Raw genomic sequence first — 26,240 nt, 5'->3', positions numbered from 1 at the left:
CACCAAATGTATAAAAGGCGGAGCAGCCATGGGTGAGCACATGACAGTTTAGTTCTATGCTTGCAGCACTGGTCTTGCTCCTTATTCAGTCTTTCATATTTTGTTATGGTTTAATAAACTTTTGAGATTTTAAAGTGAGTGTAGTTTCTCACAACAGCTTTATTATGTTAAATGCCATTTCCTGTTGAGATTTGTGCCTACTGCATCTGATCCTTTCCCTTGAGTATCATAGGGAGGTCTCTCATACTGGTGAACCCAGCACAGATGCATCTCAACAGCTTGTATCTTACCAGCACTGAGCAGAGGAGCAGATGATCACTGCTGAAAATACAATATCCCTTCTTGCTGTTCTGGTCTGCCCTTCCTGAAAATGCCTGTTTATCCAGGGCACTCCACTGATTGAGCTATCCCTCCACAAGACTGTGACACCAACAAAATCATAGCCCTGCAAATGCATTCAGACCTATAATTCCTCTCATTTCCTTCTCACAGCATGTACCTCAGTGTATAGACATGTCAGGGAGTGTGACCATGCAGTACTGTCAAAGCTTGAGTGTGCAGCCCTGGTGTTGCATGGTCACAGAACACGCTCAGTTGGAAGGAATTCACAAGGATCATTGTAGTCGTGCATTTCTGTACCCGAGCAGGTGTTTCCATATAAGGAAGTGAAGCTAGAATTTTCTATAGCCTGCTTGCTGTAATTGGCTCAGTCCCAACACAGACACAGTGATAGGACTTTAGAAGTGCATCTCAAAGTCTAGTGTCCCTCTCATTGGGCCAAGAGCCAAAAAAGCCCACCTAGACCATCGAGTACTAAAGGGCCTGCATAAGGGTACACGAGGCTTTTTGGGAGTGCCTCAGCCTGTGTAGCTGTGCTTGGTACACTGTGCTCAGCTTATCTCTTTTCATTTTGTAACGTTTATTATTTTTCCTGTTATTAAAACTTTTATTTTACAAAGCATATCCTGGGAAGCCGTCTCGCTATTTTATTAAGCCATTTCTCCGCTGGCTGGACCCTCGGAGTTATCGGGAGAAATCCAGATAAATGGCGCCTTCGAACACGGACCCTACATTAGGGTAACTGAGTCGAAGTTTGCTGACAGAGAGCCCTCACGTTCAGCTAGGCCATTTTGCTCTTGGTTTCGTTTTTTTAAAAGCGAGCTCGTGGTGGTTTTTTTGGTCGTGAAAATAAAAACCACATTTTTGGGTCAAAAAGGCTGAGAGGGAGCCTTTTGACTGAACCCCTATACCGGTGAGAGGGGGTCTTTGCCGGACACCGATTCTGGTACAAGGTGGATTACTCTTTAGAAGAGAGAAGCTGCAGTCTAGCAGAGCTGGAGAACAGCTAATCACCGAGTGACCTGAGAGAGTCGGAGACAACCAAGAGCTGCCGGGAGATCACAAGAGCCATTCTGGTGAGTGACAATGGGGACCCGGCAATACGTAGAACAGCGAGACACCTTTTGTTATTTTAATTATAAACTGACTATTCAAGACTATAAGTTTGAGAGGAAAGAACTTAAAAAACTTGTGAAATGGGTCTATAAGAAGTATCCGGACACTAATACAGCTGAAACAGTAACAGTGGAATTTTGGGACAAAATAGGATTGAAGTTGTATAATTCAAAGAAAAAATCTGTGTTAAAATTAAGACCCATCTTTAAAACTGTGTTAGACTTTGTAACAGAAGAAGGCGAAAGGCTCAGCAGTGAAAAAACACTTGAAACTGCAGAAAGAGAAACCTTGGGAAAAGCCTCTAAAAGCAACCATAAAAAAGGAGCCCAGAAAGTAAAATGCAAAAAGGCTCCTGCTCACCTTAGACATGAAGATAAAAATCCAAGTTCTGATGCCCCAGGTCCCAGAAAAAACCAGTTTGATTTACTCCCGAGGAGAAGGCACGGGGCGGCTCAAAGCCCTCCCCCGAGCCGTCCTCAGACCCCCGGAGTGAGACCTGTGCCAGCCGTGGCCAAGCAGGCTAGGGTTCCATTCCAACCGCCCTCCCCACCCCCTCAGTCACCCAGTACGAGATTCGGGCGATCCCAGTCCGTTAATTTTGAGCGCGCGAGTTTTGAACAAAGCCCTGAAAGCGCGGGCTCACAGAACAATGAAAAACGTGGAATTCTCCCCATCTCTGAGGCAGAAACTGTAGCTCCACGTGGGCGGGCTCAGTACAGCCCGACGCTGCGGCACGCCCCATCTGATGTGTCGCTCAGCTCCTCCCACTCCAGCACGGGAGGCTCCCCCTCCATGGGCAGTGCCAAGCCTCGGGCACCGCCCCGGGTTGCCACCCACAGCCTGGACAGACACGCCCTGGCTGTGACGAGCGTGGGAACCGGATGTGACATCCCGGAACTTGCCCTCCCCAAGATGGCGGCGCCCATGCCGGAGAAATGTAAACAAACTCCGATGAAAAATCAGGAAGTTTCCCACACGTCCTGCAGTTTCTCTGATGATTCAGAGGATTCATCAGCCAGCATAGATCCCTGGCACAACATAAGGAAAGAAACCAGCACCCCAGAGCCAGCCCGGCTCTGGCGACAGGAGACCAAAACAAAACAAAAACAAGGAGAGAGCAAGACTAAAGCAGTGAAAGTTTATCATCGTCTAAAACCCTCCAAGAAAACAGAACAGAGACAGCTAACAGTTCAATTCCAGCAGCCAAGATACAAAGTAGACTTGGTCCAAAAGAAGACTGTCATGAAAACCACCACAAGAATCCACCAAAGCAGCAAGCTCAAAATACCTTAAAACCCTGACCTATTCTTTTATTTTGCAGTTTTAACAAGAAACCCAGAACTTTATAAGTAATTTTTTCATTAAGATCTCACAAAGACTACCAAGTAATTCCAAAACAAAACGTTTTTCTTTTCTGTTTTGTCAATTAAGCAAGAAGATTGTAATAACTTGCCCAAAAAATTTATATTCCAAACTAATTATAAAAGCGAATTTCTAAATAATTTTTCCTTTACAGGAAAAAATTCTGCAAAAATATTTTGCTTGCTCATATCTTTAATTGAAATAGTTAATTCAAAATTCAAAAGTTTTTAAAAATAGCCCGTATAAATATTACAAAAAAAAATTTATTAAATTCATCTCTATAATTAAATTGAAAACCTTTCAAAATTCATACTCCTCTAAAAACAATTAGTTTTATAAATAAGTCAAGAAAATCTAAAATCTCATAACCATGTAGTAAAATCCTAACACCAAAAAATAAAAATAAGATTTTAAGAAAGTCTAAAAACTATATCTCAAAACCAAAAAAGAACAACTGTCTACATGTTTTTCAAAGTTCATATTTTATGTTTACAAATTTTTATGTTGCAAGTTTGGTAGAGGGAACAGAGACCTCTCAAGAAAAAGTTCTAATCAATTGTAAAATTCACATTAAAATACTAATCTTTTTCCTTTTTTCTCAACAGCAACTGTATTGTGTCACATGTTAAAGCAAACACTAAACTCCTAAGTTTTATAGCAAATCGCAAGGTAACAGCAAACTTTTAACCATACATCAAAATACATCAGCTCTTGTAAAAAGTGTCGCATATATCTCAAAGTCAAATTAAGACAATTGTGCAACCATGCCCAAACTACCAAACACTAACTACACCATCAATAGCAGCAAAAGTTAACCCTCAAAATTAAAAACAAGTATCATGCAATATCAACCATTTAAACAATTCAAACAAATTCACTTGTCTAACCACACACTTTTTAAAGTATGTTCTACCTCAACACATAAAGGAGAAAAAGACCAAAAAAGACAATTAAAACATCTCTTGTAAACATTTCTCATTCCTAAATGTACAGTTCTTAAAATTACAGAAGTTTTTCAACATATCAAATCTACCACATATTATAACTAATTCATTCAAAAGCCAATCTATTGTTAAAAAGCACACAAACAGCTAAAAATGCTCTTTAAAAGATAAAAATGGGAAAGAGTGTAGTGCTTTCTATTATAGAAAGGTTGAACAAAGTTATATATATGTTTTTTAATCTCTCATATTCATAAAAATTCTGAAAACAAGACAAATTTTAGAGCCTGTCCTTTATGGCAGGGAGAGAGGTTTTGTTTGTCTCCACAGGTACAGACTCTAAGAAAGTTCCTGCAAAAGAAGTTGAGTCACAACTACAAAAGAAGAAAGGAGAGCAGAACACACCTCAAGAAGAGCATGCAAAAGGACCCAGAGTGACCACAGACTGTGTCTTCAAAAAGACTTCTGCATTTTGACACAGCCCAGCACTATAGACACTGAAATACGTTTGAAGCAGAGACTTAAGTTTTATAAAAGTTGCACTGTTAAAATTTTTGAAGTTATTATTGCCATGTCAAAATTGTTCGTTGTTGTATGTTAAAAGTTATTGTCAAATCTTTATGCAGAAGAAAAAGAAAATATAGTTCACTTGAAAAAATCTCCCCAAACAAAAAGTAAAATAAAATTCATATGTAATTTGAGACTAAATATTAATTTTAAAGATTGGCTAATAAAAAGAAAGTACCAAATTTAAAATTTTGTAATCCATAAAACTACAGCTTAACTATAAACCAAATTGTTAAATAACAATAAGTTATTGACACAATCACAATTATGAACAAAAGTGAGAATTTTTTCAAAGTAACTATTTCTCTTTTTTTTTTCTTTTTTTAATATGATTTTACAGGGTGAGATGTAGTCGTGCATTTCTGTACCCGAGCAGGTGTTTCCATATAAGGAAGTGAAGCTAGAATTTTCTATAGCCTGCTTGCTGTAATTGGCTCAGTCCCAACACAGACACAGTGATAGGACTTTAGAAGTGCACCTCAAAGTCTAGTGTCCCTCTCATTGGGCCAAGAGCCAAAAAAGCCCACCTAGACCATCGAGTACTAAAGGGCCTGCATAAGGGTACACGAGGCTTTTTGGGAGTGCCTTAGCCTGTGTAGCTGTGCTTGGTACACTGTGCTCGGCTTATCTCTTTTCATTTTGTAACGTTTATTATTTTTCCTGTTATTAAAACTTTTATTTTACAAAGCATATCCTGGGAAGCCGTCTCGCTATTTTATTAAGCCATTTCTCCGCTGGCTGGACCCTCGGAGTTATCGGGAGAAATCTCGATAGATCATCAAGTCCAGCTCCTGGCCCTGCACAGAACCATCCCCAAGAATCACACCCTGAGTGCATTGTCCAAATACTTCTTGAGCTGTGTCAGGTTGGTGCTGTGACCACTTCCTTGGGGAGCCTGTTCCAGTCCCCAGACATCCTCGAGGTGAAAAACCCTTTCCTAATAGCCAACCTAAATGTCCCTTGACACAACTTCTGCTCGTTCCCTCCGGTCCTGTCACTGGACACAGGGCAGAAATCAGTATCTGCCCCTCCTCATCAGGAAGCTGCAGACTGCAATGAGATCTCCCTTTAGTATCCTCTTCTGCAAGCTGAACAGAAAAAGTAGCCTCAGCCACTCCTCATATGGCTTCCTCAACCTCACTGCCCTTCCTTTGACACTCTAATAGTTTAATATGATTCTTAAACTGTAGTGCCCCAGTCTGCCCCAGGACTTGAGTCAGTGCCATCCCAGTGGACAGCAGAGCAGGACAATCCTGTCCCTTGCCTGGCTGGTGATGCTGGGCCTGGTGCTCCCCAGGGACAGGGATGTCCCTCCTGCCTGTCAGGACACTGCTGACTCATGTTCAGCTTGCCATTGACCAGGATTCCCAGATTCCTTTTCATTCCCCAGTCTGTCCATACATGCAAGGTTGCTCCATTCCCACTGCAGAGTCCAGCACTTTCTCTTGTTGAACTCCATATGGTTGCTGATTGCCCAGTTCTCTAATCTGCTGAGTGTCTGTCTCTCTGCAGGGCCTCTGTGCTCTCCAGAGAGTCAACAGCTCCTCCCAGTTTTGTATCATCTGTGATCCTGCCTAGTATCCCTTTCAGTCCTGTGTCCAAGTAATTTATGAAGATGTTGAAGAAATAAACGCCCTAACTAAGCGGCCATGAAAGCTGGTGTCAGGATTAAACACTGACTCCAATAAACATGTTGCCAGTTGCTGGACAAGCAACACCTGCCATTAAACTAGAAAAAGAAAACCTGTTAATGGTATGACCTGCCTGCCATGCTATCTATGAATCTCAATTTACTTTGCAAATCCTTTGTGCTGGGAACAGGCTGCTGACAGGTGGTTCCCATCAACAAGGGAGGGATTTCTCCACTGCTTTAAAAATCTGTCCTTTTCTGCAGAAGTGAGAGGATGGGATCTGAGGTTCAGGAATTGGTTAGCACTCAGTATGAAACAAATTTTATTTGCCAGCTGAGACTCATAATTCTGAATGATGAGTGTGTATTGTGTAATCTGGTTGTCTCATAGTGATCAAATGGATTGAGTGACAAGCTATTAAATGTGGTGTGACATAGAAGCATCTGGTTGTCCTGATTTCCCAAAAGTGGATTGAAAATTTTCCTGCCAGTTCTTTACCTATGTGTTTATGCTTGGTGGGATTCCATTTCATTGTTCTTCTCTTGAGTAGTGCCCCTTCTGTTCACACCATGCTGGGTCCTTCGCTGAGTCCTCATCCTTTACTGTTCCTTCCCACCTGTTCCTTCACTTCTTCATGTGATTCTTAGTCACTATTTCTATTCCTAGCCCATCACTCTTAGTTTAAGCTCTCCTCTCCAGGTTGACCAGGCTTCTGGCAAAGCTGCTTTTGTTCCATTTGGTCAGGCTGATTGCCTTCTAAGCAGTCCAGATCCTGAAAGAGGGTCCCATGGACACAGAAGCCAAACCCTGTTGCTGCCATCAGCTGGACAAACACATGTATGGGTCATTCATTTAAAGGCTGGACTCGGTGATCCTTCTGGGTCCCTTCTAACTCAGGTTATTCTGTGATCTGTGATCTCAACTGTTGGACCCATCAGATCCCTCCAGTCCTCTTCAGACCCTCCCCCTCCTCCTCACCAGCACTATCAAGGAAAGCACTAATGGTGGCCTTCACTCTTCACATGTAGAGAGTATCTCAACAATATCACTCACTGTTTTGCCTTGACACATGGTTCAGGTCCAACTGGTTCAAGTACTTCCCTATGCAGAACTCTTATCCATCTCAACCCTCAGCAGTGAATCTCTTCTCATGGCTGCAGATCTGCACGTGGAGCAGGGGCCTGCCTCCCAGGGCCAGAAGCTACCAGCTTCGAACCTTCGTCATCACTTGAGTTTCCACTTTCCAACCCTGGTATACAGAGACTCCATCTGTTCTCCTGCTGGAGTCCAAGCTCCAGGGTTTGGAAGCTGCAGTGTTTATGGGCAACATGTGCCAGTGTCTCATTTGACTCTCCTTGTTCAGGACTCAAGCTCTGAGCCCCCTTGGATCAGAAGTCTGGCAGAGTTAACTAGAGGCTGCTGCTAGCAGACATGGGCTCATCTAGCTGTCTTCATTGGCACCCTAATGTTCCTCCAAGAGTTTCCAGAACTCTCCTGACAACTCATAAGGAGTTCCCAGAAGACCAAGAAAGTCTCAGAGGAGAGTGGAAATACTGCTATGTCATTGGCTGTGTCTGGCAAACAGGGAAAGACTGCAGACTTTGAAGTTCTAGGTGCAGTAGTTTTTACTTTTACTTTTTATGTCAATTACTGAAGATATTGATTGATATAAACAAAATCACAGATGTCATAAAAAAGCTGTAAAACTCCCTGACATTGGAATTATGGGTGCCAGCAATTTACAAGGGCTTTTTCTATTAAAAAACAAAACAAACACACCCCCCCCCAAAAAAAACCCCAAAACCCACAACAACCAACCAACCAACCAACCAAAAAAAACCTGGGGAAAAAAATCTGTAACAATCTAGTAAGCAGACTGACACTCCCTGTGACCAGAGGATGTAGCAACACCATGTCAGAGACAGTCACAATGCAACAGTCCTGTTTTATACCCTTCTGTAGCTATCTCCTGGTTATGACAGATGTTCAAAGTCCAGCTGCCAAAACAAGGCTCACAACTCCCTTATGTTCTGTTGCTGAAGAATGTCACTCTCCTGGGTGCACCCCTCCCCATGCTTGGGCTGGGGACAATGCAAACTTCTGTCTTCATTAATCAGCTCAATATTCTCTTTATAGCCGTGAAGCACTTTGATGTCTTTAGACAGAAAGATCTCCAGTGGCACTGGTACACAAACAAATCACAATGTAATTGCCATTGAGAGAGGTATAGAGGAGGTGACGAGAAAATGGTCAGCACAGGCACAGGAGCAGCCTTGCTGCATTTTTGATTTTCATATAAGGACAGCAGAAAAGTGGAAAATACTTCAGGGTATGCACTGCAGGACCCTGTGTTGCAGGTTTGGCAGGTACCACAACCCCTCAGTGCACAGAAACACAGAGGCTCCCTTTTGTTCTGCCCTTCCCTTACAGTGCCCCAGCGCAGAAACACAGCATGTGATTTTGCAGTACTGGTGTTGTAGAGCTTTGGAGATCTGCTTGCTGATGCTGCTCTGTATCCTATCCTAAAATCCTACTGGAGTGAAGCATGCTGAAGCTCGGATTTAATTTGGGGGGAAAAACCCCACTGTGAGATATCTTTCAACCCCAAAGTTACCAGGCTACTTTCTTCTTCTGAAATGTCATCTGTTTCTCTGATGGTTGGTATCTCTAATCAGCTGATTAGCTGATGTGGCTTAAATCACAAAACAGAGAACCTGCAACTCAACTGCCTAGTTTGATCTCCTTGTTAACATCAAGCAACAAAGCCCCCAGACTGGCAGATGGGGCCTCTCCCAGAAGCAAAATTCTGTACAACTCAGAACTGCAGCTCCCTCACTTTCCTGTTAGTCTGCAACATCTTGCAGAAACTTTAAAGGTGGCAGTGCCTTGCAGGCACAAATGTGATATATTTATGAGGTTTGTATCAACACACAACAATGAATCTTAAAAATCCAGCATGGTCAGTTCTTTCCTAAATGAATTAGTTGGGCAACATGGGATCTACTACTGGAGTTTCAGTAAATATATAGTATCAAAATTTATACCAAAAAAATTTAAATTCTAGTATTTTCTGATGGAAATTTGTGATGTGTTTGTATTTAGTTATTTTGTGCTCCAATACCTTTGTGATGAACTGCTGTGTCCAGTGAAAGCCTCTGGGTCCATGAGTATCAAGGCAGCGCACAATTCACATGTAGAAGAGAGAAAATTAAATCTAACCTCTAACAACATTGACCTTATCATGTTCTTAGATGCTTGTTCTGTTGCCTTGTTCTTCCAGGTATAAAAGCTTTCCATCTGAATTGACAGCATTGGAACTGATTGGAGCTCTGAATCTTTGTCATTCACAGAAGAGCATTTATTAAAATCCATAATGCATGTGCTTCCAGATCCATGCTATTTAATAGAGTAGTGCAGGTTTACAGTCATTAGACATTGATAAACGTAGCACTTACCGCCAAAAAACACCTTGTTGATGACAAGGCTGCGGGTCTCTTAGACCAATCATAAAAATGAAATAGAGACAATATTTTAAATTGAACAGAAAACAATCAAAGACATTTTACTTCACAGTCTTATTAATATGTACAATGCATTATGAATTCCATTTTATTTGCCTTCAGCATTTTCCCAGCTGAACAGGAAGCTTTTAAAAAAATAAATTATCACCTTGAATCTCCTCTGCTGCATGCAAGTCATGTTTTGCTTAAGTCAATCCTTTAGTACAATTCTTTATCACTGGCAAGCAGTCAGATTAAAAAATTAATAATGACTGCTTTGTTTTTCAGAACTTGTAATCATCTTGCTATGTAACTTTGAATGGAAGGTAAGGAAGAAGAGAAGACCTGGGGCTTGAAAATTTACATAAAATCCCACCAGGTTCTGGTGCTCACTTTTCCCCCTTTAACTTAGAGATACCATTGCCTTGTCAATGTCAGCCCTGTCAAAACAAAGAAATATTCAAAGCTATTTGCTATGGCTATTTGTTGTGACAAGGTTTGGCTATAAATCAAGAGTAGTCATGTCTGAACTTGGATTTAACTTACTGTTGTTCCTCTAGATGCTGATTTAACAAGTCTCCGCATATACTAGGGGCAGTTTAATCTCCGTCTTACTAAACCCATTCTTATTAAACCAAGGCCCAGTAGCAAGAGTCATGAAGGTGCACACATGGATTTTATAGAGAGCTGAATAGTGGACAGTATGGAAGAGAGTGCAGTGGAAATCACTTCAGGATGCAGGTATTAGGTAAAGGCAGCACATGAATACAGCTTATTGGGTTCACAAAACAGAGTGAGGTGTCAAGGCTTGAACAGGAATCTTTTTCCAACATGCTGGGTTCTAAAATTTTGAATGTGGACAAGGAAATCTACATGCTGACTACTGGTATTCAACAGCATTTTCGTACTGGGCATGCCAATATCTAGGTGAAGTTCCTGCAAGAAAAATGGACTGGCAAAATCGGATTCCAACTGCACACAGCTATAAAAGTCAAAAAGGAAGATTTTTTTAATGTGATTAATTTCTTTATTGCTTTCTGCTACCCTTCTCTGTTTTGTTGCATTCTCCTTTTTATGTCATCAGGCCTAGATTCCTTTTCTTTCACACTAGGTTGCATAACTTTATTAGAAAGAATATTAGGACAAGTGTTTTCCTATGAGGATACTAAAAAACTGACCAGGTTGCCAGTAAGAGAGTTGAAAAACTCATCTGGACAAGGCCCAAAGAAACTTCACCCAGCTGCTGTTTTTCTGAGCTGCGTCATGCCTAGAGACCCACAGAGACCCTTTCCCATCTAAATCATTCTATGAGTCTATGACCTTTCTTTTTAATTCAAACGAGTAAAGATGGGTTTGTTATTCACATGGTTGATCCTGGCTGCCTTTCTTGTCCAAACATATCTAGCCTGAGTTTTTTCCAAGTCTCAAACTGCTTTACTCCTTTCCACAGAAAGATGTTTTCAATAACAATGAAAAAGCCTGAAACTCAACACATTAAACCAATGCTGGTATTTATACACATGATACCAGCTCTCTATAAACCACCTCTATTCCCACAGTTTCATCAGTTTGAGAGTTTCAGTATGTTCCCCATCACTGTAAAAGAGCTGAACTGATTTTTCCTTTGGCTGGTTTAAATAAGATCATAAAGATCCCTGGTGACTACTGACCTAGCTAGCTGCATGTCAAATATCACCACAACTATAAAACTCATAAAAGGACAATCTGCTATCCAATATGTTTGAAAAGTTAATTCACTCCATTATCTTACATTGGTCAGGCTCTAATAAGAAACTAGACTATATTTATGCATTACATTTACAGATCTTTTTGCTATAATTTTATAAAAAATATGATGTTGAGACTATAGTAAATCAAATAGAAACTCAATTAATAGTTCCACTGTGAAAAAGTAACACAAACTATTTTAAAGCTTCTCTAACCTTACTCTCTCCAGGAAGCATGCAAAACTCATGAAGAGTTCTGAGAAACCTAGCAGTCTGTTATATATGGTATAAACTAAATAAAGGTGGTATTAATTCAATAATGTTGTACATCTGCACATAATAATTGTGCATTAAATTTCTGTGCTTTAGAGTAAAGTACGTTGGTGGGAAAGATGAAACAGGAAAGCCTTATAAATATGATTGCTTGGCAAAAGATTTTGAGGATATGAAACCTGTAAGTGAATTAGAAATGAAGGCAAATTTTGATGTATAAGATTCCAAGCCAGTCACTTACTGAACAATTGGAAAGAGAATGGTTGAGTGAGCTGAAAGAAATATCCCTGTTGATTGAACAATGTCCTTGGCAAACAGAGGGGTTGCTTCTGCAAGCTAAAGAGTCCAAGGGTTGGAGAGACCCTGCCAGTTTGGCAGAGAAGAAAAAAAGGGGTCTAGAAAGTAGCTTTTAGGTTTTAAAATGTAACACAGTGTGGTAATGTAGGACTTCTAATAGGCTGTATGTAGATTCTATAAGATTTGTGTCTTTTACTGGTTGGATGTTGTAAATTAACATATTCAGTACAGAAAAAGATATAATGTATTGTAACCAGAACTTAAGTGTCTCTCAAGCTCATGCTTTCAGTTATGAATGGCAACTTTAGGCTGGCTCTTCTTACCCACGACCCAAGATTGCTGTAATTTTATCTATGCAATAAGCAGCAGTTTTATTAAGAGCCGCTTGGGAGTTCCGCATCTCTCGTCTAGGCTCTTACAAGTATTGATAGAGGATTAGTATTGTTACTAGAGCTCCTGCCAGGTATGCAAAGTCTAAACTCCAGAAGTTGCAATGAACAATAGATTATTGACTTTGGGGATAGACATGCAGCATTTAATAGGTGGCAGAAGAAAACATAGGAATAACTTTGCCATTATAAGACCAAGAGTAGTTATCCTTTAAGTTACAGCATGCAGTTTACTGAACTCATGATAAAACTGACAGCAACTCCAGTAATAACTGCATCATTATTTCCAAGTTACTTTTATCTTATTGCAGCATATTTTTCAGAGACCTCATCAATAATCACTCTAGAATCATAAAAAGTTAAAAATGCCCTAGAACTGTGAAAATTAACAAATTATTCAAACACATTTTAAACACATCCAGTTACATGGTTTCTTTCATTCATCTCCTGTGTTTAGGTCATAAAGGAAATGATAAGAAGTGTACATCAGGTTGTGGACTACAGGCTCATTTGGGCTCTTTGCACTGACCCTCTGCAAACAAGCTGAATCTTTGCCAGTAAAGGTCATGGCCATCCAGGGGACTCTCAGGATGTGCAGTGAGATGTAAATCTGAATGCCAATGGGTGCTGTAAACATGTCACTCAAAAGTAAGAGTTACACACCATTATGAACACCCATTTGGTTTCTTGAACTGTGAAACAACTCTTTATAAATTGACTATGTTCTCAGTAAAATATTTATCAACCATGCACCTAACAACCATTTCTAAAAGTCTGTCTGCAACAAAAATCTTGATCATTAAATCACTCTGTTTTGAGACAAAGATGCATCTCAACTCCTGATTCTTTAACTTAAAATTGGACTGTTCCAGGAAGACCTAATAGAATTTATCATTGTGAGTTTATACAGATATCCTAAATCTGACCGTAGCTTGAACTTCTGAATCAGAAGTATTATCTTAGGCATGGCATCAAGCTGAAAGATAATCCATGAAAACTCATTAACTCTAAACCAGAGAGTCAATCTGTCATTATTGTTGTAAGCACAGACCATCATGAGTAATAATTTGATGTTTGTTAAGACCTGAGTGCCCATTTAACATCACATGCACAAGGTGCAATGATTCTCAAAGGACCAATTCCCACTATCTCACTTATTTCCTGCAAACACATCCATATTGATCCCTTTTCATTCAGTCTCTTCAACAGCTCCACTGAGCAGTTGCCACAGTTGTGACAAAATAACATATGCAAGCCTACCTGAGTAAAAAGCATATGATTTGACGTTGGGAATGGGGTCTGCAAAGTACTTGCACTATATCTATCATCTCACAGAAATTCCTGGTGAAATACACCAGTGAAGAAAACATACCAGAGAAGAATTGTTTATTGTGAAAATGCTGGGATGGGTGAATAGATCGAGAAGAAGCACCAGATGTCCCTTCAGAATGCCTCAGGAGTTACAAAATAGGTCATGAAACCTGAGGTGCACTGGTCAAGCAAGTTAGAAATACAGACACATAAAGTATCATTTCTCCAGAAAGATTTTATTATTGTTGTTATTGTCACATTCTGCTGCAGTCATAATAGATTTATTTATTTCATGTTACTCAGGTACTGGCAACTGGATTATCCATTTGTGCTTTAGAGGGAGAAGATCTCACAATTTAGAAGCTATTTTCTACCCATACAAAGCCACCCAAGTGTTGCCAGAAGCTTGGAGAAGTTCTGGGTTGATAAATGTTTGTATAGGATGCACAAGGCTTGGCAGACCAATTCCTAAAGCTGGTATTAAAACTCAGTTGGAATTTCTAGAGAGTAGAAAATACCAAACTTCTTTCAAAGCTAAATCACTGAAACAAATCTTTTTGCCATGAGGCTGATGTTAATGACCTCACCCTTGAAACACTGCTAAAACAAACCCCTCCTTTTCTATGTCTGGAGTGGCTGGTCTGGAACCAGGAATCAAGTCCTGATGAAACTGGGCATAATGCTTCAAAAGACCTATTCCACTTTTGAAAAATTCTCCTGATGTCAAAGCCACTGTCAAAAAGTTGGGATAGGTTTGATATTTCAAAATATGCTTTAAGCATCTTCTTTTGCTCCTGCATTTTTCATGTCTTTACTACTGATCAGTTCTGGAAAGGCTTGACTGTTGTACTTAGGGTTACTTAGACTGCATTTGTGAATCCCTATTGATTCCTCTCTTTTTAAAACATCATGTAATTTATGCAAATTATCATGATAAGTGCAGAGATATTCCTACAGACTAAAACAAACAAACAAATTATTCACAGATGCAGACCAGAGGAAATGGTGCAGCTGTATCACAGAACAGTCAATAATTTGATAAAGTATTGCATCTTTCTTGATCTCCAAATTTTCATGTATCTGAACAAATAAATAGCTCAATGTTCTGTGCTTGGGAAAGAAAACATGAAAATCCCCTAGGTTTTTGAAGTAGGGAAACAAAAGTTGACACATTAAGGGCTTTACAGCAATATCCATGAAACCAAAACCTAAGCATACATCTGAAAAGAAAGGAGAGAAAAAGATGGACAGTTACATATTGTGTCCTGTGTATTTTCACATTGCTATCTATTTTAAGACTAGTTAAAGCAGCTCAGTCATTATTAGAAATACCTTCCAACATAAAAGGCTTCAAATACAGCTTGCAAACATCTGCACACACAGAACACCTGCATGAACAGTGTGTGGTTCATAACCTCTTTTCTCAAAGATTTACACAAACTTTCTAATCAGTAGCTTTTCTATCAAAAATCTACTAAAGCTATGGCTTTTTGCTTTTGTCTTGGGTTATGTAACCAAAAAAAAAAGTGTATTCTATTTCGTCTGTTGAAACCAGTTGGGGAGACGTTTGTTTGTTTGTTTGTTTTCCTTATCTCTTGTAACTCCAGGGGGGTGGGGGGCAGATGCCTTCTGATAATAGGCTAGCTGTTAAAACCAGGTGGGTCAATGTTTCTTATCTCTCCACCACTGTCCGCCCTCTGGGGGGGACTATCTTCTGTTAAAGGGCCATTAAGGCTCACCAATGACATCACATATTACATTATCCCATTGTGAGATGCTCTGCCCAGTGTGGGGGGAACCAGCCGTTCCTATCAAGATCAAAACTGAGATGTAGGAACACCAAGCATCCACTCTTCCACTGGATTCTCAGAGTAAGACCGGACTCATCTCACCACCACTACATCTCTACTCCAACACAACCACATCTGTCACTCCAGGAGGACTTATTTGGACTGCTTCTTACACCCTGGCCGACAGGGTGTCAGGTCATATTCCTGACTTCGTCAGGGTTTTCTAGGACTTTTGTTTGTTTGCTTGCTTGTTTTTTTTGTATTACTGCATTACATTTTTAATATTCCTAGTAACAAACTGTTACCCCTATTCCCATATTTTTTGCCTGAAAGCTCCTAATTGCAAAATTGTAATAATTTGGAGGGAGGGGGCTTTACATTCTCCATTCCAAGGGAAACTCCAGTTGTCCCTGATAGATACCTCTTTCCAAACCAAGACAATTTTTTAACTAACAAATGAGAAAAATGTTTTTGTACTTCAGAACCAGAGCAAATCCAATCTCCCTAACTGCTGAGGATTTAAAAAACCCTGTACACTTCCTTCTCTTAGAAACCTGCTTAAACAGCAACATACTATAAATTACAGTAGCTCTCAAAGTGTTGGCTAGATTCAAGGCATAATGTAAATGGGTAAAGCAATTTGTTCACAGCATTTTTCTCTACTACAAAATGCTTTTTTTTATTACTCATAAAGACAGAAAACTTTTGATACCCTTAATTCCTTCCTGGAAAAGTCTACCAGATTAATTGGTGGAAACTGTAAGATGCTATTCTGGTTGTCAAACGTATTATTTGCAATGAGAAGATTTCAGGATAAAGGGAAGGATAAAAAGAAGGCTTCACATGTCTGCAAGCAGGAATACAAGCCTTCTTTCACTTATGTTTTAAAGAAAAATTTATTAAAGCACCTAATCTCTCATGGCAATCCCTTAATGTTAATTTTAAGAGGTTCCCAGGAAGCTAAGGAGAATGAAATAATCAGATTTATTTCACAGTGCCTATTTTGGCCAAGAGTTTTCTGTGCTTTCTGCCTAAGAGTGAAGCACTTAGAAGGATTTTTTTATAGTCACGTAATATGAAAGCTGCTTAGTAATTCAACAAAACTATTCTAATGTTCAAGAGATACCTATTCATTGAGATTAAGCCTATTTTGCAATATGGAGTTGTGCAGTCACCTGGAACAAAGGAGGGGTTTGAGGACAAAGAAAGCAAGTGCTGAGGAATTACTGGCAAATGGGGAACATAAAGAGATTTTTAGAAAGAGCAACAAGGAGAAATAGATACATATGCTGAGTGAATAGAATCGGAAAACAATGAATCCCAAGAAACAGAAGGGACTGAAGCACAGGGATTATGCAGAAACATCACCCTGCTACAAGAGGAGCCCCTCAGAATTTGCACAGCATCTGTCAACACCAGTTCTTGCAGCCTAAGTGGCGATCTAATGACAGGCTGTTTATACAAAACCAGCACGTGACATGTCCCTTGGGGCACTTTGTCCTCACAGCATCCCAGTGCAGCAGCAGAGCACATCTAAGCATGGCATAGGATGGAAAAGGAAGGAACAGAGTCACTGAGGGCTGCAGCTGTTAGGAAGTTGGTTCACCTTGGGATGCTTTTCCAGTTAAAGGCTATGTTAAATTCGGATGGGATTTATTTTGCACTCTCTAGGAGAACTGGACATTATCTTGAAAAAAACATATTATTTTGAATATCCAAAATTGCAATCTTATTTCTCTGTGCCCTTTATGCAATTTTAATGATATCATTAAAGCACTAGTGCAACCAGCAAGTTTTGATTATGAAAGAAGTGACTCTTTTCTAAAAAAGAAACAAATAAAAAGTCACTTCCTATATATTCAGTATCTCTTTCAAATATAACTTTGAGGACTACATCAGAGTAAGATGTAATTTCACACTCCACAAACACTACAAAATTAGAGGCCACCAGTCAGTACACCCAAATGTACAAAACTTTTTTAATTTTCAGAACACCTAACCAAAAAATTGTAATAAATGAAGCACCACATATGTCACGAATGTTCTAAATTCACGGAGTTTTTTACAGCTCCCCAAGCCCTGCTGTGATGCTGATGACAAACAGAAATTCAAGAGGCACTTGTCTCACAGAAATTATTTCAGTATTTCAGAAATTCTCCTGCTACTCTGTAGTTCAGCTGTTGGTTTGACAACATGAAATACTCACATGAAAATGTTTGTGGGCAAGGAAAAAAATGCTTTCCTTCAGTGCTTCTGTAAGTTGAAACTTTTTTTTGAAATTACATTTGAACTGATATTTGAAGATCATTCAATCTTAAAATTTCTTCTGCTATTTTATGTCCAAACATAAAGTAGCAGAAAGTAAAGGAAAATGTACTCCACTGGAGAAACATAAATCCTGTGAGGCTACAGCATACCTACAGTTCAAATCTGAGTTTGTATCAAAATAAATGTAAGAGTAAAGCTTTTTCTTTTTCTGATTTTTTTATTTTATTTATGTGGGGGAATGGAAGAAGATATTTTCCGTATGAAATCCTCAGCCCTTTGCAATGTCCTATATATTGGGTTGTCAAGAAGAAACAGTTTCCACTCTACCTGCAAAAGCTTTCCTGAGGGCAGAAAAATGGATTTAATGTGAAAAAGTAGGATTTTCAGAATCTGTGGGATTACAGAATTTAACGATGTGCAATGTTTTAAGTTTTAATGGTGTTACATATTTGAGTCTGCCCCTACTACCTTGTCAAAGTCAGGATTACAATAGTCCACAATGAAGCACAATGAAGAATATACATCAGTCATATATCAAGGCCTTTTTGTACTCAGTAACTCTTTAATCAATTTAAGACCATTTAATTAAATCTGGTTCCAGAAAATTTTGCTGTTTCCATGTGTAAATACACACCTGAGATGTGCCCAACACCTTCTGGAGTAACTGCATTTGAAAGTAAATCCTTAGATAACTCACAGAAACAACTCAAGCCCTTAGTCCAGGATTTCCAGTGTGAGGAGGAGGAAAAAGGAAGTAAAAAATGCCTCATCAGCAGAAATTCCAGACCAAATTTCTCCCTTTGTTGCCTAGAGAGCCATTACAGTCCTAACTCTTCTTGAGAAGAGGGTTTTCTTTGCAAGAAGAAAAGTATACTTCAAAAATCACCATTTAAACAGATGCAAAGGTTCTGAAGGTGCTCTCATGCCTTCCCCCTGAAGTCATGTGTAGTTGTGGGGATGCTGTTTACTTACAGTATGAAACTTTCCTTCCAACATCTATTTGCTAAATGCAATTATCACATCGCCTTCCACTTCCTATCTCTAATGATAAGCATCAAATCAGCTGCAAAAGCAAGGACAACGCTTTGACCTACCAAATTCAAAGTCATAGTAGACTCTCTCCTACACCCCCCTAGCCTCAGTTTTCTCCTAGAAAGCTGACTGACAAAATGAGATGAACAAAGAGAGGGCAAGAGCACAGAACATGGAAAACAGTGCTGGATGAAGACCTCAAGGTAGCTCGCCAGTCCCACAGGAAGAGGATTGGGATTTGCCAGGCATTGCATTCCTCCCACTTCTATCCCTGGCACTGCCCAGACCTCAGGGAGCTTAGTTGTTCTGACAATTTATTCTTCATCTGCAGAAAACTAGCTGTACTTCCATGTACAAAACACATCTGCCAGTTGTGATTGTAGCTTTCCCCACCTTCAACCAGCACACACGTAGATGGTCCATGGAAGGATGTAACACAGCACTCCCTGAATCAAACTTCATAATGTGGGATAGCAAAATAATGGCACAGCTGTGCTTAAGTGTTGTTACAGATGTTTTTGACACTACTCTGTCCCAGCAGGTGAAGGAGGGAGGAGATGGCCCACAAAGAGATTTGGGAAACAAAGGCCACCATAACTGAAAAAGGAAGAGCATGAGAATTTTCCTCCTGTCATCCCAGATGCTGCTTATCCTACTTTCTTTCAGGCTTGCTTGCCATCCACTTTAGTGACCAGTTCTGGCCATCAACAAATCCTCACACAGCTGCTGTGTACTACTGGCATTTGTTGGGATAGATCCAGACCATATCAAAAGCAGCTCTGCAGCCTTTGCTGCATGCTCTGGGGTCTATCACTGACTCCAAAGGACTTTGGAAGTTATGGAGTAGGGCATCTTTGCACTACTATTTAACATCTGTCTAATGCAAACCAAGATTGGGAGACAGCCTCCTGAAGGCTCCTTTCAGGATGCTGTCTGCAAAGGAGGGCAGGGAAAAGGAGAATCTGAGTCTCCTGAACATCCTAGTTAATTGTTTACATGTTTAACAAAATGTACTGCACCAAATCTTCACAGACATTTGGTGACAAATGCCAGACTGTAATGACACCTCTTAAAATATAATAAAGAGTCATCCAGAAAACTGCCTGCATTATTTGGGAGAGGAACTCAGATTTGATAAGTGGATCAAAATTAGTTTAATGATTCCCTATTTAGTCTTTAAATCCACTCATAACGTGACATTGTATTTCCAATTAGGGAATGAAAATGCTGATTAAACATTTCTGTTATTTCAGATTAGACATCACATTATCTCTTTATTATTATAAAATTTCATATTTCGAACATAAAAAAGAATTTGTAGAGTCAGGCACAGAGTTTAAGCTTTTGTAATGAGCCATTCATCTTCAGGTCAGGTTCCATAATAACTATCTGCTACAAGTTAGTTCTGTGAGAAAAAAATGGAAACTAGACTAATGGCTGGAACAGTGTCATATTTGTACAGACTAAAGCATGATGGTATTTAAGGTGTCCAAACTCCTTGTGGTACCTCATTTCTACCTCTGCCACCACAGTCTCATGAAGGCATACTCCAGAGTAGACAGTTAGCAAATAGCTACTGGCAGGGCATCAAACATGACAATCATGGCACACTCTGGGGAACAGACCTATGATAATTTTTACTGACTATCTCTTTTTCTATCATGGTCAGCTAGCATGGCTGCTACTGGATTGTTTTCCCACAGAAAAACATTGTCAGGAAAGCAGGCAACATTATTTTTAGCTGTCCTGCTTTTCACAACAGCAGCAAAGTGTCACACTGCTAATCAATTCTCATGGTTGCTTCAAAGCAACAAAAATAGGGTCTGTCCCAGCCCAAGTAATCCAGCACAGGGCTTGGTGTCTGGGGCAGCTTCTCTGAGAAAAGCACTTACTTTAGTCTCAAAAACATAGCAGTGGGAAAAGAACACCACTTCCACAGTGCCTTAAGATTTATAGGGACTTTTCAGATGCAATGGCTACTATCAATCATCTCTGCACTCCCAGCAGGAATTTAGAATTCTGTTGTTTAATGCTACAGTACTTGACACAATGAATTTGTAGTTCCAGTAGTGCTACATTAAAAATCTGTACTGTGGACAAAGAAGGAAAGAACATTTTTATCAAACATAGCAGAGAGAACATATTTTCAGACACTATCTCTCTGGTTTTGACTGATTTTTAATTTACTGTTGTGTTTTAGTCAGCAAATCAACTATGTGAAAGGACAAGGAATGTACATTTATGGAGCAAAAAATGGCAGTCTTGTCTACAGGAAGAACAATTTATGTCACTGTCATAGGTTGTTAACCTTTCTTTAGAGGACTAAAAGTCTTCAGAGCTGCTTGTTTAGCAATAAATTTGAGACATCGCATTTCTAATTGTTTTTATTAGGTGCTTTTCTGACCTAATTTCTGCTTTTCACTCATTTTTACCCTTTCTCTAGCTGTTGGAATAAATCAGTGACCCATTGCCTCCATCAGAACAGTAATTAATCCTTTGACAGTTCCTAGCACTTCTCTTATGGAAGAGCTCAACTTGTCTCAGAACTTGGGCCAAAGAGTGAGCATTCCATCCAAGCTACATCAGACAGATGGCTCTGAAGGCGGTTATTTACAGGCAGTTATCTCCTTTTTACCATCTAAATCTGATGGAAGCTTTCAACCTCCCTGGAAACACAGAGTTCCTTCCCTTGCCAGGAAAACTGTCCCAGACTTATAGGCACAAGATAAACAATCGTGGATTTGAATAATGAATGTTGGCCAGTCTATCAGTGTTAGGCTAAGTAAAAGAAGAGCCATAAACTGCCATCTGTATGGATTAATAAAAGAATAATTTTAAAACCCACCACACTAACTGCCTTTAACAAAGACATGTTGCATTAACTGTAGATTCATTGCTAGACAATTCTCAGCCCTTGTGCTAAGTCAAGCTTCTTCATCACACTTAAAGGTCAGGGATGTCTCATCTACATTTTACGTTCCACTTGAACTGAAATCAGAGCCTAGTGTTGTTTCCCAACCCCATGAATCATCAGACAGTGAGATCAGAAATTTCCTTGAATGAGTTCCAGTCCCTGTGCAGCACCAAGATGGAGAGAGGTCTGAGGAAAGATTGGGAAGATGAGCAATCACCTGCTGCTGACCTACACCTACAGCTATTGCCCATTCTCTGCCAAGTACCACAGGACTAGCCAGAAAACCAGACAGAGAAGTCTTGGGTACAGTGTTTCTACTTGTTCTTGCATGCTTGTACCTGAGATCTGGATAACTCATGCAGGACTTTTTTCAGGGGGATCTGATGGCACTAAGTATGAAGATAGATATCTAAGTGATCAACTAAGACAGCATCCTTTGCTACAAATAAAATGGCTAACAAATGACTTAATTCTTGCAGGGAAGAGCTGCCTTCTGTGTAGGCTTGGCAGCTGAATGCTGCACTCACCTCAACAAAGATGAAGCAGGGGATGATGGAATAACTTTTCTGGGTATTGTTTCCTAAAGCCATTTCTCATCACACTTCTTGGGGAGGCACTGTTCAAAACTTTATATCCTGAAAAAGAAAAGACAGAGATACTTCAGTATAATTCACATTTTTGCAAACTGCAAAACGAGGTTCAGAACACAGAGCACTGACCTAATAGAGGAAGGACACAGACTACAAAGAATATCAAGGTCTAAGTGTGCACAAAATACCCTGAGAAAGCTCTACTTTTGCAACACAAAAGAAGAGACATATGTAGGTTCATCATATACAGATCGAAAAATGATAAGGAATACAATACTTTTCCCAAGCAAAAGATTCTTCCTCAGAATTGTAAAACCACATTTTTAGCCCACTGACCTGCCTACAGTGTGTTTTAGACCAGGAGATTTTGATAATTTACTTTTAAATTACTTGCATTTTAAGACACATGTTTACAGTACACTGACTGTATGCATTATCATAATGTTTATCTGTATAAATCTGTTCAAGATGACAGTATGTGTAATGCACAAAACCTCACAAACTGTAACAAGCAAATGCAACAAAAACACTATGGAGACCTGGGCCCTTTCTGCAGAGCCTTACTGTCCTGATAGAAATTCATATATTTAACAGACCAAATTCTATGCACTTAACATTATTTTTGGGGTACTTGCTATCCTAATTAACATAACCTTGTAATACTGCTAAGACACTCTTTTTCATGAAAAGTAGAAAAAAGCAGAGAAAAGAAGACTAACACAAATTTTACTGACAGTGTGTGTGTTTTTCCGTATGCATGAGGCAACACATCAAGAACTTAAGTTTGGTTTAAATGTTTTTACCGGAAAATACAGAGTAGAAGGGAAGGCGGAGCTGGAAAAGCAGCGTGTAGCCCAGTGCTGCCAGGTGCAGGATTGCACAGAGCATGAGACACAGGAGAAAATCAAATTCCTCTAGTATCAATTTCAACCTGAGCACATCAAGTAAGAGCACAGATTTAGGTGGGTCCAGCCTCACTTCCAGCACTTGCAAAGAAACTCTGCCCTGAAGACAAGCACCTCCATGTGTCTGGGCCAGGGAAGAAGAAGGAGGTGGAAACTGATGTATTTTGTAAAGGATGCTTTGCACAGCATCTTCCTGTAACTCTTTGACCTTATTGCCATCTATGTGGCAACTCACTCCTTGGCATATGGAGCCTGTGAGGTTCATAAAGGGCTCACTGCTTTCTCACCAGCTCGCAGCAGGGTTTCATGGAGAAATACCATGATCAGCACAAATGAGTTCATCTGAGGCTATGATGGAGGAGCTGGATCAGCTGCCAGTGCTTGCCACCTGCACCATGACACAGGCTCTCTTGTCTCACCACCTATGAACTTCCTAATGTATTCCTTATCTCAGCTTTTCCCAGTTTGACCCAGAGTTGTAAAATACACAATGTATGTGATGGATTTAGGCACAGCAGAGCTACCGTGACTCCAGTGACGCCACATTCATGTCAAGAATAGCTTCTGAACTGACAATCATTGAGAAATACAGTTTCAGGGCAAACAAAATAGTCAGGAATATCACCTGTGACATGGCTCAGACACTCCCATCTTCTACTGTATCCCAGTCTAAAATACAAACATTCTCAAAACACCTCGTTTTCCAAACACACTTCAACTTTACTTATTGGATAAAACGGGGTTTATCTCACAGGTTAGTGTCATTGCTTAAAAAAAGACAAGGTGATCCAACCCATTTGGACTGTGGAAAAAAATCAGTAGTTCATTTTTGAACAGCACTTTTAATACCCTGAGCTCTTGTGCCATGTGGCTTTTTAACTTAGCAAACACATAGAACCTGGTGGAATAGCAAAGAGTCAGAGTAGCTTACAGAGCATTATTCAACGACATTTTTCTGTATCCAGGAGATACACCGTCAGTAACTTTGCAAATCCAGTTTTTAAAATGCCTTAGCAAAGAGATGCTAATACCTCAGCACCTTCATGAACCCTTCGTCAGACTCAAGTTAGAAATAACCTAGATTTTCCATACCACTATACTGTAACCCCAAGCTGTGCCTTCAGTTTCAACTGATGTGTGTTCCTAACCAAAGCAGAGGGTTGCAAAGCAATCCAAGAATTTAAAAACCTTTCACAACAGATGATTGAAACCAACTGAACAAACTTGTAAAGGAACTGAGGGTTCATAGTCTTATAAAACTGCCTGATTTAACATTAGGGGGGCCCTGATGTTATGTATGTTTAACACTATGCCTGTTCCTTTAAGTTTATTTTGCACCACTGGTTTAAAAAACTGCACTGCCTATGGGAAAGCATTTTACATGCCAACTTCTCTCCTATGTGATGACACATTTGTGTCAGGCTTAAATAGTAAGAGACCAAATGGTTGCATGATCAGCTAATTTCCAGATTGTGGGAAAACGGTCAGCTAGCCAGTGCTTGTTGTAACTGGTCTTTTCATCAGGTTACTTGACAAAAGTGTAAAAGGAAGCAAAGGTGTGCTCTTGGTGGGAGCACCATTTTTTGTCTTTCTTCAGCAGGCAATGACTCTAGGATACTGACAGCAAAACCATTTACTGCAAACTCCAGATGCTTCAGCCTGCACAGCAGCCAGAGATAACCCAGTTTTGCTCAAAGAATCATAATAATACATAAAAGAAGTTTTACTAAAGGTCTTGTTCTTTAATACAGAAAGATCTCTTCACATGGAACAGATTTTTGTAGTGCAAAGCCTCTGACAAAAAAAAAAAAATTGCAAATAAAAGCTATAATATCAGCATCAGCCTTCCACATTTACTATTTCTATTTTTATCAACTTGACTGAATTGCTAAGGAACTCAGGTGAGCAAAACTGTAACAGTCTTTTTAGATCCCAGTAGCTGTGACCTTTTCAGGCCTGCTATGTTATCACAGCACAAGAACAGAACGAGTCAAACCTATTCTAACTAATTAGGGACCACTGTAGAGGGAATAATAGTAATCTGGAGCTCTGGTATTATGAGGTGCTTCCACTCTTAAAACAGTATATATAATCATATAATGAAACATTTGTGAATCAATTAAAATTAGTTCTCATCTTGCTCCATTTACCTCATCTGTGCATTTTCAGAAGCCCCATATCTATAGCATAGGAGGTTATAGTCTGGCATCTCCTGAGAGAACAAGTGAAGACAGAGAATCTAAGTAAGTGAATTCAAAACTGAATGAAAAGGACAGCAAAGAAAAAGAGAATTCAAGCTGAAGAGATTTTCTTCCCGCAAGGATCCATCCAGGGGCATGGCTTTCAGAATGCCCCATTCAGGTATGTTCTAAAGTCTTTTATGTGAGCATGAGGGAGACAGCAAGAAGGAGATATCTAGGACAAACTAGCATTTGCTGGGCCTTTATAGTGTAAGTTCCTGCAGCAGACATAGTACATTCAACCATTGTTCTGTGTGATCAGTCATCAAACCAGTAATTTATGGTCTGTTCCTCTGGAGACAGTGGTGAAACCTATGGTTTTTAAGCCGTGTCACACATAGGTAGGAAGATGAAAAATTTATTTCATAAATTGCCAGTTGGTATCTGGGCATTGGTGGAAAATACTCAGATCAACAATCCAGACATGCTAACAGACCCTGTTCATCACAGTTTTCAACTGTGTTTCAGTTAATCAGAATCAATGCATATTTGTTTTGCAAATAACTCAGAGTAGCTCAGAGACCACCAGTCTCAAATCCAGGAGCTGCCGCACAAACTACAGCAGCAACAAAGCCACTGGCACATGTGGGACACCACCTCCCAGCAGAGTCCCAAATCTTCTCTGACCAGAGGTGAGGAGGGTAACCACTAGTTATTTGCTACTAGGATGTGATGCAGACACACACAAAAAAAGAAATTTCTGCCTCTTCATTTCATGATCTTTTCAGCAGCAGCTAACACTGTTCCAAAACAAGGTGTAAATATTATATTAGAAGCAACACCAGCCATTTCTGTAACAGTATAGAAGATGCTTGAAACACCAGTATTTCTTTATGTAAATTACTTATGTTAGCAATTTGCAAACCTCTGTTGGTAATTGGCTTCAAATTATAAAGATCTTTACTCTCATTAAAATAAGAATTCTGTTTGCAAGTAAAAAATATCACCAAAACCTCTGCACCATTCCACCAATAATCAGTCTGGCCAACTGAAACACAAATTGCATATGTCAAACCTCCATTTAGTTTAAGAAAAAAAAATAATGCTG

General features: G+C 39.7%; 1 protein-coding gene across 5 annotated transcripts in view; it reads right to left on the bottom strand.

Moving 5' to 3' along the window:
- PLPPR1 (phospholipid phosphatase related 1) overlaps window positions 1–26,240 on the bottom strand; it is a 144,385-nt gene that overhangs the window by 55,389 nt on the left and 62,756 nt on the right. For all 5 annotated transcript variants that reach the window (XM_063423300.1, XM_063423297.1, XM_063423296.1 and 2 more), the window contains one exon: window positions 21,985–22,092. In XM_063423300.1, coding sequence (XP_063279370.1) covers window positions 21,985–22,047 — 63 coding nt within the window. In that variant the 5' untranslated portion in view covers window positions 22,048–22,092. The remainder of the gene's footprint in view (window positions 1–21,984; window positions 22,093–26,240) is intronic.

Source organism: Prinia subflava, chromosome Z, assembly GCF_021018805.1.
Source record: "Prinia subflava isolate CZ2003 ecotype Zambia chromosome Z, Cam_Psub_1.2, whole genome shotgun sequence".
Lineage (NCBI taxonomy): Eukaryota > Metazoa > Chordata > Aves > Passeriformes > Cisticolidae > Prinia > Prinia subflava.
Note: the sequence above shows the minus strand (reverse complement) of the source record. Positions and strands in the feature narration are given on the sequence as shown.